Raw genomic sequence first — 19,662 nt, forward strand, 5'->3', positions numbered from 1 at the left:
CAGAAAACATTTTATTATCCGCTCAAAGGGACCTCTAAGTACCAGCTACATGAGCCAGGGGCATGGGGAATGTAGTTAGTATAATCACGGTATAGACCACAGACAGGACAGGTAGACATAATACATGGAACACAGACAGGACAGGCAGACACTGAGGATATGGAACACAGACAGTACAGGCAAACACAATATATGGAACACAGACAGGACTGGTAGACGTAGGGTATGGAACTCAGATAGGACAGGCAGACAATTTATGGAACTCAGATAGGACAGGCAGAAGTAGGACATGGAACTCAGATAGGACAGGCAGACAATTTATGGAACTCAGATAGGACAGGCAGACGTAGGGCATGGAACTCTGATAGGACAGGCAGACAATTTATGGAACTCAGATAGGACAGGCAGAAGTAGGACATGGAACACATGGAAGTTTCAGAACAGCTGGAGGACACCATCCAGTCTGCCTCTGCTCAATAATAATACTGTTCAATGCCTATACAACAGACCATGCCTATCCAAATCATAGTGTGCATCTACATTAGGACTTTATTGTATGTTATGCCTTACACTCATGCAGAATTTTACAATCTCCCTACCAAAATGAAAAGAGCAGGCAATAGGGCAGTCACAATGTATTAAGGCGGGTATCCACTAGCCGATTAAAATGAGATATTGACCAATAATATTCAATCGTTCATTATTCGTTCAAAAATCAGGTATGAAAATGCCGAAAACGACCAGCGATGCGCGCACCTGCTGGTCGTTTTTGCAATCTATCAGCGCCTGAATAAGCTGGTCAATCTGCCGATGAGGGAGGGTGTCTACACTGAACGACTGATCGTTATAATTGTACTGTCGTTCCACTATATGTTAGTGGATACGCACCTTTATTTACCACATTAATCATTTATTCTACAGTTACAAAGGGGCCCTGATTATTATATAATGTTTGCAGTGTATATCCTGAAAACACAGCAAATATAAAGTATCCCCCTAATGTATTATGGAGGGATCAGAGCAGATATCTACGATATCTGCTGCTGTCCCTCCATTTTCGCTGGCACTGCAACCGCCATAGGTATTTATGTGCGATGCAATGCTCTCAGACTTATCAGGTTCCGGAATGCGAAGCATTCTGTAACTTGTTCCGTGCAGCTTACGCTGAAAATCGCAAATCTAGCTGACAGAGGATCAGTAGACCGTGCATGCGCAGGAGTCCCAGCACAGGAGTGAAGAGAGCGATAACGCGGTCACTTCACTCCCAGCATATCGCAGGGACCCTTGTCCCAGCATGTGCTTTGTCATACATTCGGGTGATATGATCGCATCCTGCAATGCAATCAGGGTGCTAATATCGTGCCCAGATCACATTACAAATGTGATCATTAATAAATAGGACCCAAAGTCCACTGTGATTTCAGGCAAATACTCAAAGACAATAACAACAATAAACTAACTACTTACATGATGCTAAACTACCATATACATGCTAGCAGCATCGATATTACACAGCATATCCAGTGCAAGGAGTATAATCACTGCACTCAACACAGGTATAGCTGCCTATATAACAGGTATGGAACCTGTTACACCAACAGTTAGGCCCGCCAAACGTCACATAGTGGAAAAGGCACCCATGCACCTCACTGCTGCAGAACCACATGCAAAGCCAAGCTGTCAATCACTGATCAATGATTCTAAATGGCATCCAAAGACGCTCTGCATCAGCGCTGGTTATTATCAGCCTCCGTCTAGTGCAATAGTCTAGCTCAGGTAAGGGAAACCACCAGACCTCAGGGACATCTGCAGGAACTCTGCACAAACAATTCACAGCACACAGAAGAAGGATTAAAGGAGATGAGAATTGTAATGAACTTAAGGCGCCCATACATGGTGCGATAATATAGCAGCCGATCCGACGTATTGATACGCTATCGCTGCTATGTGTGGGCATAATATCGGCCAGTGCGCGCTCCAGTGGCGTCGTACATCGCACCTCCAGATCTTCCTGCATGTTCACTTGATCTGGGGATGCAATGTACAATCCCATGTAGCGCTATGCGGGTGGGAAAGGTGGGTGCCGGCATATATGGCGGTCGGCCAGCCGCTCGCTCGGTGTGTGGGGATCGCCCGATATGTCGGCCGTTGGAACGCAGGTCGCGGCGCAAGGTGCATATCGCACCATGTATGGACATCTTTACAGTCGCTTATTGTCTGGGTGCAGCTGCCGGCAGTGGTGGAATTAGTGAGTGGTGGGCCTTGGTGCAAAAATATGCCTTGGGACCCATACTCGGACCACCACCCCCATTCCTGGCACCCCACACCCCCAGCACACACCAACAAAGGCAAAACTGTAATGGCGGAGTTTGGGAACCTCTGATCTACAGAAAAAGGGGGAGAGGGAGGTCAGTTGGTGGGAGGATAACCTATGTATAGTGTATACCAGCGTTTCTCAAACTCTGCCATTACAGTCCAGGTATTAAGGATATCCATGCTAGAGCACAGGTGACTCAAGATGCATATCCACTACACGAGAGTGGTACGACTGTACGATTACAACATTGCAATCGTTCAATATCCTGTCCAGTGGATAATGTGCCCACACTGAACGATATGTCAGTGCAGACACCATCCCTCATCCCCAAACATGCACAACCTGTCGATATCGGCAGGTTGGCCTGCATATTCAGGCGATGACAGATGCCGGCATAGAGAGGGAGTGCGCATCGCTGGTCCTTCCCGGCATATTCACTGCACGATCAACGAACGATAACGATGTTGTAATCGCTCAATCGCTAATTTTTCTCGTGCAGCAGATACCTGCCTTACAGTAATTAGAACCGCAATTAATCTCACTTAACCATCTGGACTCAAGCATGCAGCATGAATAACCTTAAAACCTAGACTGTACTGGCGGAGCTTGAGAAACTGCGGTATTATATATATATATATATATATATATACTACATTAGGTCATTCTCTAACACATTGGTGTACAGCACATTATTACTGCATAGCTGGTAATTTCAAGGTAGCACCAACAATAAATGAGTAATGACAGCAGAAGCTGCAGCACAGCACTTGAATTCTTGCCTTTACTTACCAGGCCTTTCTTTATAACTAGCTGCAGCGTGTGGAAATGGCTGCCTGCGCCTCCTCTCCTCCCTAGACAGAGAGACTAGGCATTGTGGTGCCGGGGACGGTCACGAGATCGACGGTAAAGACATACTGAGAAGTGAAGGTGGTTCCTCCTCCCCCTCCGGCTGCTGGTCCTCCTGTGGCTTGGACCGCATATAGCAGATAAGTGGAGGAAGGGGAAGGAGAAGTGGCAGTAGCAACCACCCCCCCCCTCCTGCAGCATGGACAGCACCCCCCACCCACCGCTTAGCCACACCCCTTCTCAGAAAAGGGCGTGGCCTGAAATCAGTGGGGTACAACGAGGAATTACCCGGCTCCCCGGTGGCCTAGTACGAGCCTGCATTCTGGGAAGAGGCACTAAACTGCAAGTATTAATGATTGCGCATAAAAGAACTACAACCCCCATTACTGACCGCCATTTGACGGGGAATCTTCTTAGGTACAGAATCTTCATCTGTTGTCCCATTGGGTCCTGCAGTATCTTTTCTTCTTTTGCGAGAACTGAGCTTGGTAGTGTTTTGAAACTCCATTATTGTGTTGTGAGGGAGTGTCCTGTGGAGGTCTGTATAAATATATCATATGGTTTCTATTCACCTATTAAATAACAAACAAGCAAATACATGATTACAAGTGCATTCACAGTTTATTTAAAACAAAATCACATACCATTGCAAGATGCAATGTACATGCAGAAATGTGATAAGGTACATTCTGAAAGCCAGTGAGAAGTTACAATTTAGAGGACATCAGAAATTAAACATTGAATCCAGCTATGTGTAAAGGGGCCCATACATCTAAGGCCCCGATTACCCGTTCTGCCGATCTGACCCGAGGAACTGTGGCCATGTAAAAAATCCTCGACTCGCCGATTCCAACCATTTTTGGGTCTGGATCGGGGAATTGAGATTTTTCAACATGCTGAATATTACAGATTCCCCAACCCCGTCGTCGGCAGAATGGTGACTTGCTGCGATAGCGGCTTTGATGTATGGGCCTTTTCATTTTGGTCAGCTGCAAGACTGAATCCTTAAGGAAAGAGTCATAGATTCTAAAGAATCTAAATGATATGTATTTTGGGACCTTGAGAAAAGAAGCTGTGAAACAGCCTAACAGAGTCTTCAAAGAGAGGTAACATGAGGATAGCCAAAAACCAATAGTAAACCAGGGACTACGATTGCATGTACAGTATAAAAAGTGCATCTGTTTCTCTAACATACACTGGGCTCAATCCAATCAGGCGCGAGTAAGTGTGGCTGTATGCTGCACTTACGTTACCGCCGGACTCGCAGATTTTTGGTTGATACAAAAATGTGCGAGTCCAAGGTAAAAGCAAACTGCGAGGGGGGTGCAAATTGCAGTGCCATTGCTGGTGTTTCTATGCCATTGCAACAACAACTAGCCCATGTCTCACCTAATTGGATTGAGCCCATTGTGTTATACAACTGTTAGAAAATACATATAGACGTTGACACATTTTTTGGTACTTAAAAGCCATTGTCTCATGTGTACCTGCATGTCTTTGGTATGTTACAGAAAAAAGCAAAAACTGTGAAAATAAATTATTTCTTATTCTCCAACTAAAATGGCCTGGACAAAACATAATAGATAATAGGGATATTGCACACTAATTATTTGTTCTTTAATGAGCATCAGACGTATCTTTAAGCTTCTAATCAGTCATTCAGCCTATTTAAATGGAGAAAAGTAGTCAGTCTGCTGTTTGGTATTATCGTGTGCACCACACTGAACATGGACTAGAGAATGTAAAGGAGAGAGTTGTCTGAGGAGATCAGAAAGAAAACTATAGACAAGCATGTTACAGGTAAAGGCTATAATAAGATCCTCTCCAAGCAGCTTGATGTTCCAGTAACTATTATCATTAAGAAGTTGAACGTCCATGGGACTCCACTTTTGAAAACAAAACAAAGACGCCAGACTGGAATTTGCCGAATAATGGAAAAAGCCACAATGCATCAGTTATGTTTTAAGTCTGCTTTTCTGTGACTGGCACCAAGTGCCCAGAATCTGTGCAGGGCACAATGAAATCTCAAGACTATCAAGGTATTCTGTAGTGAAGCATACTGCCCAGTGTCAGAAAGCTGCATCTGTTGCAGATCATGGATCCACCAACAGGGTAATGACCCAAAACATACAGCTAAAGCATCCAAGAATGGATAAGAACAAAACATTGGACTATGCTAAGTTGTGGCCTTCTATGAGCCCCATAGAGTGTCTATGGAAAGAAGAGAAACATGCAGTTTGGAGGAGGCACCCATCGCCATCACACCTGAGACAGCTGCAGCAGAAAGATCACTGTGACCTTTCAGTCATTGCCTCTAAAGGTTGTGCAACACATTATTAGGTTAAGGGCACAATCATGTTTGTCCAGGCCATTTTCATTTGTTTGATTATTTAAAATATTCTATTGAATCAAAAATCAAATTGTACAGTCTGATTTCTAATAAATATGGAATAAACAATGACGGATACCAGATACTTAAGTCACCGTCACATTATTTCAGAGAAAAATATGGGTTCTTTTTTTCATGGAAGGGTACCAACAAATTTGTCTATGTCTGTAAAAGGTCTATTACTTGGTAATGTAACGGGCGGACCTTTGTTACACCATTATTAAACCCGTGTGAGATACTGAATAGATTATATTAGTTAAATGAGGGCAACAAATACAGTTACAAAGAAGCCACAGATATTGTACATTTCTCCAGCACAAACTGGGACATTCATTGTAATATAACAATTGTGCCGGAATGTGCCACTGGGAACTGGGTTACTGCAAGTAGTATCCGCATTTATTTCACACCATGCTCCACTCTTATTCTGACTACCTCGGCCACAATGCCCTAAAACAGCTGCTAGCACTGGCTGGGTCTAGATCAGCAGTGCGTAACAGCCTTATAAGTGGGAGCAACACTGTTGAGTCTGCCTAGTGGTACCTGCCACCTGTATAATATGAGATATGGTAAGAACTTACCCTTGTTATCTCTATTTCTACGAAGTCCATAGGGTTCCACAGGATACCTTGGGGTATAGGTGTGACGTCAGTCGCAGGGCACCAAAGAGTTAAGCTTTCAGCCTCCCAGGATGCACTAGGTCCCCCTCCTATACCCCGCCCCCGAGCCAAGGCACCTCAGTTAGTTACCAAGCCATTGGCCGGAGGAGGAGAAGGAAGTGAGAGAACAAAGATCTGGACACATACAAGAATCACATTCTCACCAGAGGGAGACGGAAAACCGGTGACCAGAGCAAAGCCCATCTGCAGCACAGGTGCGACAGGGCGGGAGTCCTGTGGAACCCTATGGACTTCGTAGAAATAGAGATAACAAGGGTAAGTTCTTACCATATCTCATATTTTCTACTTCAGGGTCCATAGGGTATCCACAGGATACCTTGGGGATGTCCCAAAGCAGTATCCTTTAAGGGTGGGGACGCTCCTGTGCAGAAAGGAGAATCCGCCGCCCGAAGGAAGCATCCTGAGAGGCGAAGGTGTCAAACCTGTAATACCTCACGAAGGTATGGACAGAGGACCACGTAGCAGCCTTGCAGATCTGGACTGCAGAGGCACCACGTCGAGCTGCCCACGAAGGACCCACAGACCTAGTGGAATGAGCCTTCAGAGAAGGAGGAACCGGTAGGCCTTCATGAAGATAAGCTTCAGAAATAGCCATACGGATCCAGGCTGCCAAAGATTGTTTTGAAGCAGGCCAACCCTTTTTACGGAAGCCATAGAGGACAAACAAAGCGTCCGACTTCCTAAACGAAGAAGTGCGGTCAACATAAGTCCTTAAGGCCCGCACAACATCCAAAGAGGCCTCACCCACGGAAAGACCCGGTGAGTTAAAGGCCGTAACAACGATTTCCTCGTTAACATGAAACTGGGAAACAACTTTGGGAAGAATCTCGGGCCAAGTGCGGAGTACTGCCCTGTTCCCATGAAAAACCAAGAAAGGGGGTCTACAAGAAAGAGCTCCTAACTCAGAAACACGTCTGGCTGAAGCAATAGCCAGAAGGAAAACAGTCTTAGCTGTTAGCCATTTAAGATCCACTGATCCCAGTGGTTCAAACGGCGGTCCTTGGAGAGCTCTCAGGACCACAGCCAAATCCCAAGGCGCCACAGGTGGAACAAAGGGCGGCTGAATGCGGACAACACCTTGCATAAAGGTGCGCACATCCGGGATTGTAGCAATCCTACGGTGAAACCAGACAGATAGGGCCGAAACCTGTACCTTCAAAGAAGCAAGGTGAAGCCCATGATTTAGTCCCGCTTGCAGGAAGGCGAGAAGGCGAGAATCCGAGACAGACAAAACATCCGCGGTGCATAACCTCTCGGTCGACACCACTGGAAGAACGTATGCCACACGCGATGGTATATCCTCGCGGAAGACGGTTTCCGAGCTCGCAACATGGTACGCACCACAGAGCTGGAAAACCCCCGGGACCTCAGCATGGCCGTCTCAACAGCCACGCCGTCAAAGACAGCCGAGTCAGGTCCGGGTGACGACAAGGACCCTGAGACAGGAGGTCCGGTCGTAGCGGCAACCGCAGAGGACTGTCCACGGACAGACCCAGAAGGTCTGAGAACCAGTGCCGTCTGGGCCACGCGGGAGCTATCAACAGGAGCGTCCCTCCTTCCTGTTTGAATTTCCGGATTACCCGTGGAAGAAGGGAGACCGGAGGGAACAGGTATGCGAGCCGGAACGTCCACCGGACGGACAGAGCATCCACCAGAGATGCCCCTTCGTCTCTTGTGCGAGACCCGTACACCGGCAACTTGTTGTTGTGCCTGGATGCCATGAGGTCGATCTCTGGAAGACCCCATCTGTCCACCAGTAGTTGAAAAACGTCCGGGTGCAGGGACCATTCCCCCGGATGAACGTCCTGGCGACTTAGAAAGTCCGCCTCCCAATTGAGCACTCCCGGGATGAAGACCGCTGATATGGCCGGAAGATTGCGCTCCACCCAAACCAGGATCCGAGACACCTCTACGAGAGCCGCCCGGCTTCGGGTTCCTCCTTGCCTGTTTATGTAGGCCACGGTGGTAGCGTTGTCCGACTGGACCTGTACCGGGTGACCCTGGAGAAACCGATGTGCCTGCTGGAGAGCATTGAAGACCGCACGGAGTTCCAAGATATTGATTGGAAGCTCCGCTTCTGTCGGCGTCCACCTGCCCTGGAACAGATGTGGACCCGAAACTGCTCCCCAGCCCCGAAGACTGGCGTCCGTTGTCAACAGGACCCAATTTGGAACCCAGAACGGACGTCCCTCGCTGAGGAGGGTCGTCTGTAACCACCAAGCAAGGGACAGGCGAACCTCCGGGGTGAACACAATCGTCTGGGACTTCAGAGACTGAGGCAGCCCGTTCCACTTTGACAGGATCAGGTGCTGCAGAGGTCTGGAGTGAAACTGGGCATATTCCACCATGTCGAACACCGACACCATGGAGCCCAGTAACCTCATCGCCGAGTGTAGAGACACCCGGCGGCTGTGCAGACAACTGCGCACCCTTGACTGTAAAGCAGAGATCTTTTCCTCCGTCACGAAGATCTTTTGCTGTCCCGAGTCCAATAAGGCTCCAAGATGCTGAGTCCTCCGAGACGGGATTAGAGTGGACTTCTGCCAGTTGATTAACCAGCCATGCCGTTGCAGCAGGGCAATGGTCAGGTCCAAGTGGCGTAACAGGAGCTCTGGAGAACCCGCCACCAATAACAGGTCGTCCAAGTATGGCAACATGCGGACTCCCTGCAGCCGCAGAGAAGCCGCCATGACCGCCATCACCTTGGTGAAAACACGTGGTGCTGTCGCCAGGCCAAAAGGTAACGCCCGAAACTGGAAGTGGTCGCTGCGGATTGCAAACCTGAGGAACTGTTGATGGCGCAAAAGAATAGGGACATGCAGGTAAGCGTCCTGTATGTCCAATGACACCATGTAGTCCCCAGGTTCCAGTGCCAGAATGATGGACCGTAGGGTCTCCATCCGAAACTTCGGTACCCGCAAAGACCTGTTGAGTGCTTTGAGGTTGAGAATCGGGCGATACGACCCATTGGGTTTCTGTACCAAAAAAAAGATTTGAATAGAAACCCTGGCCCCCCTGGGAGAATGGAACAGGCACTATAACTCCAGCCTGGAGCATAGTGTGCAATACCTTCCGCAGCTCCGTAGCCTTGTTCTGGTCTGATGGTAGACCCGTGGTGAAGAATCGAGCCGGGGGGCTGTGCCGGAAGGAGAGGGCGTACCCGGGGGAGACCACCTCCAGAACCCAAGTGTCTGTCGTAGTGACCGACCAACACTGGGCGAACTGCAGCAGGCGGCCTCCCACCCTGGGATCCCCCAAAAGGGAGGCCCGGACCGTCAGGCCGCAGGCTTGTCATCTGGCTTGGGGGCCGGATGTCTGGTACTCCATGCCTGCTTCCGGGGCTTGACCGATTTCCTAGGGCCAGCCTGACGAGGAAACGACTGTGGTTTGGGCCTGCCCTGGGCCCTAGATGACCGAAAGGACGATGGTCCAGAACCAGAAGGAGCAGCAGCCGACGGGAGACAAGCCGATTTGGCTGCCGCCAGCGTGGCCACAGTCTTATCCAGATCCGGACCGAAGAGAACTTCTCCGGTAAACGGCAACGCTTCCAGACCCTTCTTGGAATCTGCGTCCGCCTTCCAGGATCGCAGCCACAAGGTGCGACGAGCAGCTACCGCTGCTGAAGAAATTCTAGACACCAGAGTACTAATGTCTAGAGCCGCCTCGTTGATGTAGGTGGCTGAATCACGGAGATTGCCAATCAACTCCGCCTGTTCGGCCGGACAGTCGGAATCAAAAGAAGCCTCTAATGAATCCGCCCAGCGCTCCATCGCTCTGGCAACCCAGCAAATAGCCATAGCCGGCCGTGCTGCCCCCCTGCAAGGGAATAAGCGGACTTCAGGCAGATTTCCACCTTGCGGTCCGTAGCATCCTTAAGGGAGGACATGGATGGCATCGGCAATGTGGCACTACGGACAAGACGGGTCACGTGAGAATCCACCTGTGGAGGGGATTCCCACTTAGCAAAATAATTATCCGCAAACGGATAAGCCACCGCCAGGCGTCGCTGCGGCTGGTATCTTTTGCCAGGCTGTTTCCACGCCTCCTCTAAATGGTCCACCAACTGACCCGAAAGAGGAAAGACTGTGGCATCGCCCTTCACGTCTTTGAAAAAGGCAGACTTAGCCGCTGGGGGAAATTCGTCCTCAATCACCAAGGCTGTGCGGACCGCCCGAATAAGTCCAGGAATACATACTTTGGACTTAGCATCAGCGTCCTTAGTATGGAGAGGTTCCTGATCGTAAGGATCCAGAATCTCCCCATCATCAGACGTCCCTTCGTCATCCTCATAAGAAGCGGACAGAGACGCCACCGGCCGTTTATGAGGCCGCATCACAGACTCCCCTTGCAACACATCCGACAAGTGCTGTACAGAACTCGTCAGGGAGTTAACCCACGCTGGCTCCTGAGAAACCGGGAGCGGGGAAATAGGGAGACTGTGGGGTACCACCAATTGTCGTGGGAAACCCTGCATGGGTGACGACACCACAGACTGCTGGGACAAACCCATCGGAGTAAACGCGGGCTGCGGAGCTAACTGGCCCACTAAAGCTGTTAGCGCCTGAGCGAAACAAGCCCAGGGCGGCTCCTGTACCGGTGCTGTAACCGTAAGAGGCCGCGCCATGGACAAACACTGCCGGCAAAGGCCCTCCGCGCTACCCTCCCCCTCCGCTAACGGTACTTTACACGTGGTACACTATAGCCGGAGGGGAAAATCACTTTCAGACATGATGGCACCACGTATGTGACCCCTCTCACCAATTATATATTAAATAGGCGAGAGACCACCCTGCAGCACCGCACCGCAAGGGCTTAGCAGAAAGAACAGGGACAGTAATAAAGCTGACAGTCTTGTGAAGAAAAGTTACAGGCAGCAGCGCTAGCACAGTCACATACAATGCAAAGAAAATCAATTCCTGCACTAACAGCGCTGATCACTCAACTACACAGACACAGGGCCTGGTAGGACACAGCGCTGCATACACAGACCTGACCACAGCGGAGGAGAGGTATGCGGGGGGACCAAGACCACGATGCTTCCAATGCAGGCTTCCAGCAGTGTTCACCATGCTTCTGAAAAGATGGCCGCCGAGGAGCAGAGAGAAGGCTGGCCTGGGGGAGGAGCGCTGACACAGGGCCAGTCAGCACAGTGCAGAGAGGGCTGTGTGCAGCGGGGGAGGCGCCGGCTGTGAGACAGGGAAGGCGCGCTCCCCTGGCATGCATTTAACCCCTGGGACACCGCAGCGCTACCGCTCTGCTGCGGTCCGCTGTCCCAGGGGGTAGTGGAAGCGCAGGTTGGTCGCCTGACTCCACGCTGCAGCCAGTCCCCAGGGAGCCCCCTGCCTGGGGACTTAGGACCATGTGATCAGCGGGGACCCACCGCGGGACCCCGCTGCTTACCTCTGTCCCCCTTGAATCCGGCCATGGTCCGGAACATCTGGGGTCACCGCTAGCTGTGACCCCAGATGCCCACCAGCATCCCCGGATCAGTACCGGCGTTCTGGTACCGGCGGGGTGTAGGGAAGACAGCATGGACGTCAGGACTGACTGTCCATGCTGTTCATCCAGATGTGCAGCCACAGCTGCATGAAGAAAAAGCTTCAGGGGCTCTTCTAGCCCCCACTCCAACAGGTGCACCCGACTCCGGCCGGGCACCAAACTAAACTGAGGTGCCTTGGCTCGGGGGCGGGGTATAGGAGGGGGACCTAGTGCATCCTGGGAGGCTGAAAGCTTAACTCTTTGGTGCCCTGCGACTGACGTCACACCTATACCCCAAGGTATCCTGTGGATACCCTATGGACCCTGAAGTAGAAAAATTAAATACCCTATACTAACTTTCACTGGGGACTGTAAGGGCTATATCACACTCACCGATTTTGACCAAACGGCAAAAAAACGGCCAAAGCCAGCGTTTTTTTGCCGGCAATCAGAGCCTTTCACATGCAACGGCTTTCAGGTGTTTTTAATGTTGTGGTTTGTTTTCCTATTGTAGTAGGCATGCGCAGCAGTAGCAGCTCTATTCAAAGTTAATACTAGTTTATACACAATAATTGAAAACATTACTACAAATAAAAGTACTAACCATATATATCTTTATAATTGTCTCCCAACGTATTGAAATCTTCTTTCAATTCAAAACAAACCTCTTGCCACGCCTTTCCAGTGACATATCTTGTGTTTTGTCCCATAAAACTGGTCTGGCTTCTACTAATGATATCAGCCTCTCACTATCTATGTCACAGTTGTCACTCAGGTACCACAACACTTGTTAAGATGGAGTTGTGGGTGGGTACAAGCTCAGAAAACCCGGTGTGTGAGAGAGCAAATATAGCAACATGTACTTCACTGACTCGCAGTGACGGCACGGACATGGCACGGTAGCCGTCCTGGTCAGTGGATATTCCCGCTGTAACATGGCGACCGTGCAGTGTCCGTGCCATCTGAAAGAACCCATCTATTTATATAGTTCACTAAGTTTAGTACATGGCAAAAAACTGACCGTTTTTTTGCCATCCGGTCAAAACCGGTGTGTGTGAAATAGAAACTTAAAGTAAAAACTGCGCTGCATAAACCAATTGATATAATTTAATAATTTATTATTTCAGCAAAAATAAATGCTATGCAGTAAAAGTGTCAAATGACTACTAGTGCAACAAGATTTAAAAAGATACATAGCATCGACAATAGTTGATAAATTCATTGAACTAGCATGTATTTAAAGGCAAATAACACGTAAAACAAACAATATAAACCATGTATATGGAATAAAAGTCCAGCTGAAGATGTGCCAACAAGGTAGATAGAGTCTATGAGTATTTCCCGGATAAGGGAAAGAGACAAAGGTTCATATAAAGTGTCAATGGACTAATTATTGTCCGTGTGCAAATAAACAAAGGTTACTTTCCTCTTATTTGCGAAGTATATCCACAGGCTGCCTTAATAGGATCCCTTCAATGTTAGAAGCTATAATAGTGATCCTGTGTTTACCAACACTGTGCAGCGGCTGTAAGCCCTGGACCTCGGACCCCTTGCGGCTCACTCTAACCGCTGGGTCCCACCGGCTGTGTTGGTAAGGGGGAGTGCTAAGTCTTGCAAATCCCAGCAAGACTTAGACGGTAAAACCAACTACATACCACGAGGCACAAAAGGAACTAGTTGTTGAAAGATTACTTTTTAGCCTCATTGATGATAATACCGTATACAGTACATAAAAAAATCAAGAACATAGAGTGTCAATTTTGATTCCACAAGTGAAATTAGTAATCTCTCTATGTATATACACAGAGAAAAATTGCTGCCGACAAGTCAGGGCAGTATGCAAATAAAGTTAAGGTCACCAACACCTGGGCATTTAAATATAGTTTCAGCGAATGGACACATTGTCCATCTGTGACTTGACTGGCATGTGCAGATGGTGGCAGCTGGTGTGCCTTGGTTTTAGATGAGACATACTGTTCTGGAGATGCAGAGCAAGTTAAAATTACAAGTACAACAGGACAGTTGCAAGAATAGCATGGGGTACAAAGGTGGTCTGCACCAAAGGGAGACTACTGATACAGCACATTGCGATGCAGGGGCTGAGTGATGCTTTACAAATAGATGTTGGCAGTAATGTTGCAGTTGCTCCCTGACTAAACTAGTGGAGTCACTAAGTTCCCATCCCTTAGAGTGGCCTGCAGTAACATACTAGAGGTGTACATTACATATGTGCACGTGCAGAACGGGTCCTGCGATCTCGCTCAGAGCCCCCCCCCCCCCCCCCCAGCCGCAGTATGATTGACATGTTGCTGTGTTTTGGGGGCATGCCTGGTTGCCGATCCCGGAAACCCCCCGTTTTCCACGAGGGACGAGGCCAGAGTCTTCATCGGCAGATGCAGATTTCTGGCCTCTTGCGTGACCAGGCACTGGCCAGGCTGCTGAAAGCTTCAGCTCCCGCAGCCTGACCAATGGAGCAACCATCGGTCACAATAATGGTCCCAGCCTGAGACCGTGCTGAGATTGCAAATGCAGCAAGGAAGTTTCTGACACCTCCTTCTGCATTTGCATCGGAGATGGACGGATTTGCACAGCCGAGTGTGTGCGGCTCTGCAAATCTGTCCATCTTTGAATCAGGCCCAATGTCCAATGAGTCAGAAAGTACATGTTTTATAAAAAAAACTAAATTAAAATGCCAGAAATCAAGTAACAGAAGTAGATTCCACTTTCACATCTAGCATTACTGGCAACTATTTCAGAATTTCTCTAACAAGCCAAATAAAAGAGCATTCGCTTGGGCGTCTTTTAAAAAGAGATTTTATATTTTTGATGTGAAGAATACAACCTATATCAGAAACACTTTGTTTATATGCTATGGTAGAATGGATTGTGCTGCAGTAGCCTAAACACCACAACTGCTCTCATTCAACGATGTTTGCACATATGCTGAGAAGTAAGGCTAAGTGCCCAAAATGTCTAAAATCTTTTGCTGCCAGTGTAAGGTCTACTAAATGTAAGAGTTCATAATATATAGCATCATATGCATGTTTGCTCACAAACGGCCTAAAATCGTCATCAATGTAGATGTATTGGAAATGTATGTCTCTGCATTACCCGTACTTGTGTGTGCACATTAATACATTGATATATGCGACCAAAGGTTGTTTAGTCTCGCTGATTACTTAGGAGGCTCCTTTTAGCAGAAGCTAATTGCAAGTGGTGGATGGCTTACATGTATATCTGCAAATGAATGCCACAAAGATTTCTGTTTTGATTACTGTTTTAGGGAAAGTTTTAAGCAAGGTCTATATTGTTTTCCAACAAATTAGTTCAGAAGAATAATTTTATAATGTAAGTAGAGTGCTTGCTGTTGGGACAAGATAAAACCCTTTAACCTTTTCCTCACATAGATGACATGGGTGGAATTCAATTGCTTTCGCGGCCCGGATCTCCCGTCTAGTGACGGGAGATCGCGGGTTGCTATTCAATTGTTCCAGCTTTTCGCGCTGATCGCGCCCACAGTGGTAGGGTTTAGCCGCGTAAGTCGGCTAACCCCGACCAAAGTGCTGGGGGCGATCGCGAAAAGTGCCGTTTGGGCGCCCAAACAGGTCACTTTTAGACGATTTCAGCTCGCACCCCTCTGGGGCTGCGAGCTGAAATGGAGCGCTGGCAGCTGATCGCGCCCGACAGGAGCAACAACTGAATAGCTCCGTTGGGCGCAATGGGGGCTGGAAACAATTGAATTCCGCCCATAGAAGCCACATTTACAGACCTGTACAGTGATTGGGCTTAAAGAAGACAATCAAGTTCACCCTGGGGCCAGGAGCTGAAAACCTTGTTTCCCTGAACATAAACAGGAATGTTCTACCGCACCTATAAGGTGTGCTCAACCCAGAAGCAGAACATGATCAAATAACCAGGTAACTCTGTTGCTTCTGTGGGGTGAACAGAATTCACAATCACTGATAATAGCTGTAACAATGCTTTGTGGCTGACTATTCAGCCTGAGGAGTGACACTTCAGAAATCTTATGTCCATGGCTAGCTGGACATGGTGGTATACGGATATAAAGGTATACGTCTGTGGCATGGAAAGCTTTAAAGGACTACGAAACCTAAAGCACATGAGTTACAACTAACACCCACAAATATTTGGCAAAGTAAACTGAGTTAAAACTCAGTCCCTGTATAATAACAATGGGCAACATTACAGTACATGCACAGTGGAGGTGTGATGCAATCAATGAACGCCCGGGAAGCATTGGCCCACATCTCACTGAAGGACCTGACGTTTGTGTATGTGGTAACCGATGGACACAGTTTGTGCTAAAAATAGAATACAGAATAATAAGTTGACACTTACCATGGGAAACAGTTACAACTCACCTGTGTTCGTTTTCGTCTTCTGCACAGCAGGTTCACAGTCACTCCCTGAAATATATCAAGACAGACATGAAAAGCTGAGCAGTTATGCCTCTAGTGGAGTCAATGAGTCCCCATTGAATTGTCTCTTGCATACACTGAAAGCTATCAACACTAAGTATGAATATTATTATTATTAATAAATCTATGCAGTCAGAACAAATGTTAAACATTGGCAATAAACTGTGTTATAATGATGCCACTTTTATAGTCTGCAAAGTTTCCAGCTAGGGCAATAGCAGATCAGAGTGCCAGTTCTCTTATTACATACAGTAACAAAAATATCTGAACGGAAACTGATAAGTCACTACCGGTTTATATATTTTAGACACAAAAATTAGACTGTAATATCAATTTGGTAATGAAAGAAAAAAATGTACAATGCGTGAAAAAAATATGAGATATGGTAAGAACTTACCCTTGTTATCTCTATTTCTACGAAGTCCATAGGGTTCCACAGGATACCTTGGGGTATAGGCGATGGCGGCAGACATCCAGGCACCACAGAGTTAAATTTTCAGCCTCCCAGGATGCACTGGGGTCCCTCTCCTATACCCCGCCCCCGAGCCTCAGGCCACTCAGTTTCGTTACAAGCCATAGGCCGGAGCAGGAGCAAAAAAGAGAGAGAAGACAGTCTGGAACACACAAGAATCACATTCTCACCAGAAGGAGACGGAGAAACCGGTGACCAGATCAAAGCCCATCTGCAGTACAGGTGCGACAGGGCGGGAGTCCTGTGGAACCCTATGGACTTCGTAGAAATAGAGATAACAAGGGTAAGTTCCTACCATATCTCATATTTTCTACTTCAGGGTCCATAGGGTATCCACAGGATACCTTGGGGATGTCCCAAAGCAGTATCCTTTAAGGGTGGGGACGCTCCTGTGCTGTAAGGAGAATCCGCCGCCGAAAGGAAGCATCCTGAGAGGCGAAGGTATCAAAAGCATAATACCTTACAAAAATATGGACAGATGACCACGTGGCTGCCAATCACCGCTGAGGCGCCACGTCGAGCTGCCCACGAAGGACCCACAGACCTAGTGGAAGAGCTTTAATAGAGGATGGAACAGGAAGACCTGTGAATCCATCCTGCCAAAGTTAGCATAGTGGCAGGCCAACCCTTTTTATGGAAACCAGAAAGGACAAAACCGAGAGTCTGATTTCCTAAATGGACTGGTACGGTCAACTTAAATTCTTAGCGCCCGTACCACAGCCAAATAGGCCTCACCAGCAGACAGGACTGGGGAAGTAAAGGCAAGCACTGCCCTGTTCCTAGGAAAGATGAGAAAAAGGGAGGTCTACATGACAGAGCCTCCCATTCTGAGATCCTACTGGCCAAATTAAGAGCCAGAAGGAATACAGTCCTAGCCGTAAGCCATTTGAAATCCACTGAGTCCAGTGGATCAAATGGCGGTCCTCAGAGAGCCCTAAGGACCACAGCCAAATCCCAAGGAGCCACAGGTGGAACAAAGGGATGCTGAATATAACGTACACCCTGCACAAAGGTGCGGACATCAGGAAGAGTAGCAATCCTACACTGAAACCATACTAACAGGGCAGAAACCTGCACCTTCAGGTAAGCAAGGCGAAGACCGTTATCTAAGCCCACTTGTAGGAAAGCCAACCTCTGGATATCCGGAATACCCGAGGAGCCTAGCCTCTAGGGCGACACCTGAAAGAAAGTATACCATACCTAATGGTAAATTCTTGCAGATAAAAACTTCCGAGCTCTTAGCATGGACAGAGCCCCTGTTAACTATAGAGCTGGAAAAACTCCTAGACCTTAAGAGGGCAGTCTCCACCGCCACACCGTCAAGGTCAGACAACCCAGGTCTAGGTATCAGCCAGGATCCTGAGACAACAGGTCCGGGCGTAGAGGCAACAGCTTCGGAGTGTTAACTGAGAGGCTCCGAAGATCTGAGTAATAGTGCCATCTGGCCTACGCTGGAGCTATCAGCAGGAGCGTGCCTCCTTCTAGCTATTACTGGAGGAAGAAGGGACGAGGTACACAACTTGGAAGGTCCACTGGACCTACCTACGTCTATCAGAAGAGTCTCATCTCTGAAAGGCTCCACTTGTTCACCAGAAGATTGAACACCTCCTGATAAAGAGGACATTTCCCTGAATGCACGTCTTGACGGCTGAGAAAGCCCGCTTTCCATCTGAGGATTCCTGAATGAACACTGCCGATGACGGCAGGGATATAGCCTTCCACCCAAGCCAGAATTCGGGACACCACTGTTAGTGTCGCCTGACTTCGGGAACCTCCTAGGTGGTTTACATAAGCCATCATGATGGCGTTGTCAGACTGTACCTGCACGGTATTTCCGTGGAGGACCTGTCCTGCATGCTGGAGAACCTTGAATACTGCTCAGAGTTCTCAGATGTTTATGGGAAGTGCAAAAACTACTGGTGTCCACCTGACAAGTGTGGACCCGTCACTGCTTCCCAGCCACGGATACTGGCGTCCGTCGTCAGAAGGACCCTGTCCGCAATCCCAAAGGGGGTGCGCCTTGTTTAGGTGAGCTTTCTGCAGCCACCAGGCCAGAGAGAGACAAACCTCCGGGGAAAGCCTATTGACTTTATCCTATGGGGCAACCCATGCCATCCGGAGAGGATCAAGTTCTTTAGAGTGAAGCTGGGTACTCTCCACCATGTCGAACAGCGACACCCTGGGACTCAGGAACCACATTGCCAAGTGAATAGACACTCGGCGACTCTGCAGGCAACTGCGTACCTTTGCCTGTAATGCAGAGATCTTTTCCTCAATCACAAAGATCCTCAGATGTTGGGATATGGAGCATCCTCTGCGAAGAATCAGAGAGGACCATTTCCAGTTTATCAGTCAGCCCTAACGTAGCAACACAGATATTGTCCGTTGCATATGGCACTGAAGTATCTCTGGAGACCGTGGTAACAACAGGAGGTCACTCAGATAGGGTAACAAGCGGACCCCCTGCATCCGCAGGTGGGCTGCCATAACTACCATGACCCTGGTAAACCGTGAGGCCAGACCAAGGGGCAATGCCAGAAACTGGAAATGCTTATCGACCACTGCGAACCTGAGGAAAACACTGGTGTGCTAAGAAAAGAGGGATATTCAGGTAGTCACCCTGAATATATCCAACGACACCAGAAAATTCCCAGGCTCCATTGAATGATGGAATGCAGGGTCTCCCTCCCGAACCGAGGAACCCTTAAGAATTTGTTGAAGGATTCGAGGTTGAGAATGTCCTGGTAAGACCCATTGGGTGTCTGTACCAGAAAGAGGATGGAGTAATACCTCGTTCCCCTTTGGGGCAACGGAATAGGTACTATAACTCCTGCCTGGAGCATAGAGTGTAACACCCTCAAAAATTACAGGGCCTTGTCCTGAATTGACAGAAGACCTGTAACGAAAAACCGTCTGGGAGGCTTTTACCGGGAGGAGAGGACATACCTTCAAGAAAATACTTCTCTTACCCCAGTGTCCGTGGTGGTCAGACACCAGCACTGGGCGAACTGGAGAAGCCGGCCTCCAACTCTGGGGGCTCC

At 48.4% G+C, this 19,662-nt stretch overlaps 1 protein-coding gene across 2 annotated transcripts in view; it reads right to left on the reverse strand.

Moving 5' to 3' along the window:
• PCYT1A (phosphate cytidylyltransferase 1A, choline) overlaps positions 1-19,662 on the reverse strand; it is a 39,679-nt gene that overhangs the window by 12,048 nt on the left and 7,969 nt on the right. The window contains exons 2-3 of one of the 2 annotated variants that reach the window (XM_088444781.1): positions 16,093-16,137; positions 3,555-3,735 (exon numbers count right to left, since the gene is read on the reverse strand). In XM_088444781.1, coding sequence (XP_088300907.1) covers positions 3,555-3,671 — 117 coding nt within the window. In that variant the 5' untranslated portion in view covers positions 3,672-3,735; positions 16,093-16,137. Of the gene's footprint in view, positions 1-3,554; positions 3,736-16,069; positions 16,138-19,662 lie in introns of both variants that reach the window. The other variant, XM_088444782.1, reaches the window with a different exon arrangement.

The sequence above is a fragment of the Taudactylus pleione genome, unplaced genomic scaffold (assembly GCF_031769625.1).
Source record: "Taudactylus pleione unplaced genomic scaffold, aTauple2 ptg000372l, whole genome shotgun sequence".
Classification (NCBI taxonomy): Eukaryota; Metazoa; Chordata; class Amphibia; order Anura; family Myobatrachidae; genus Taudactylus; species Taudactylus pleione.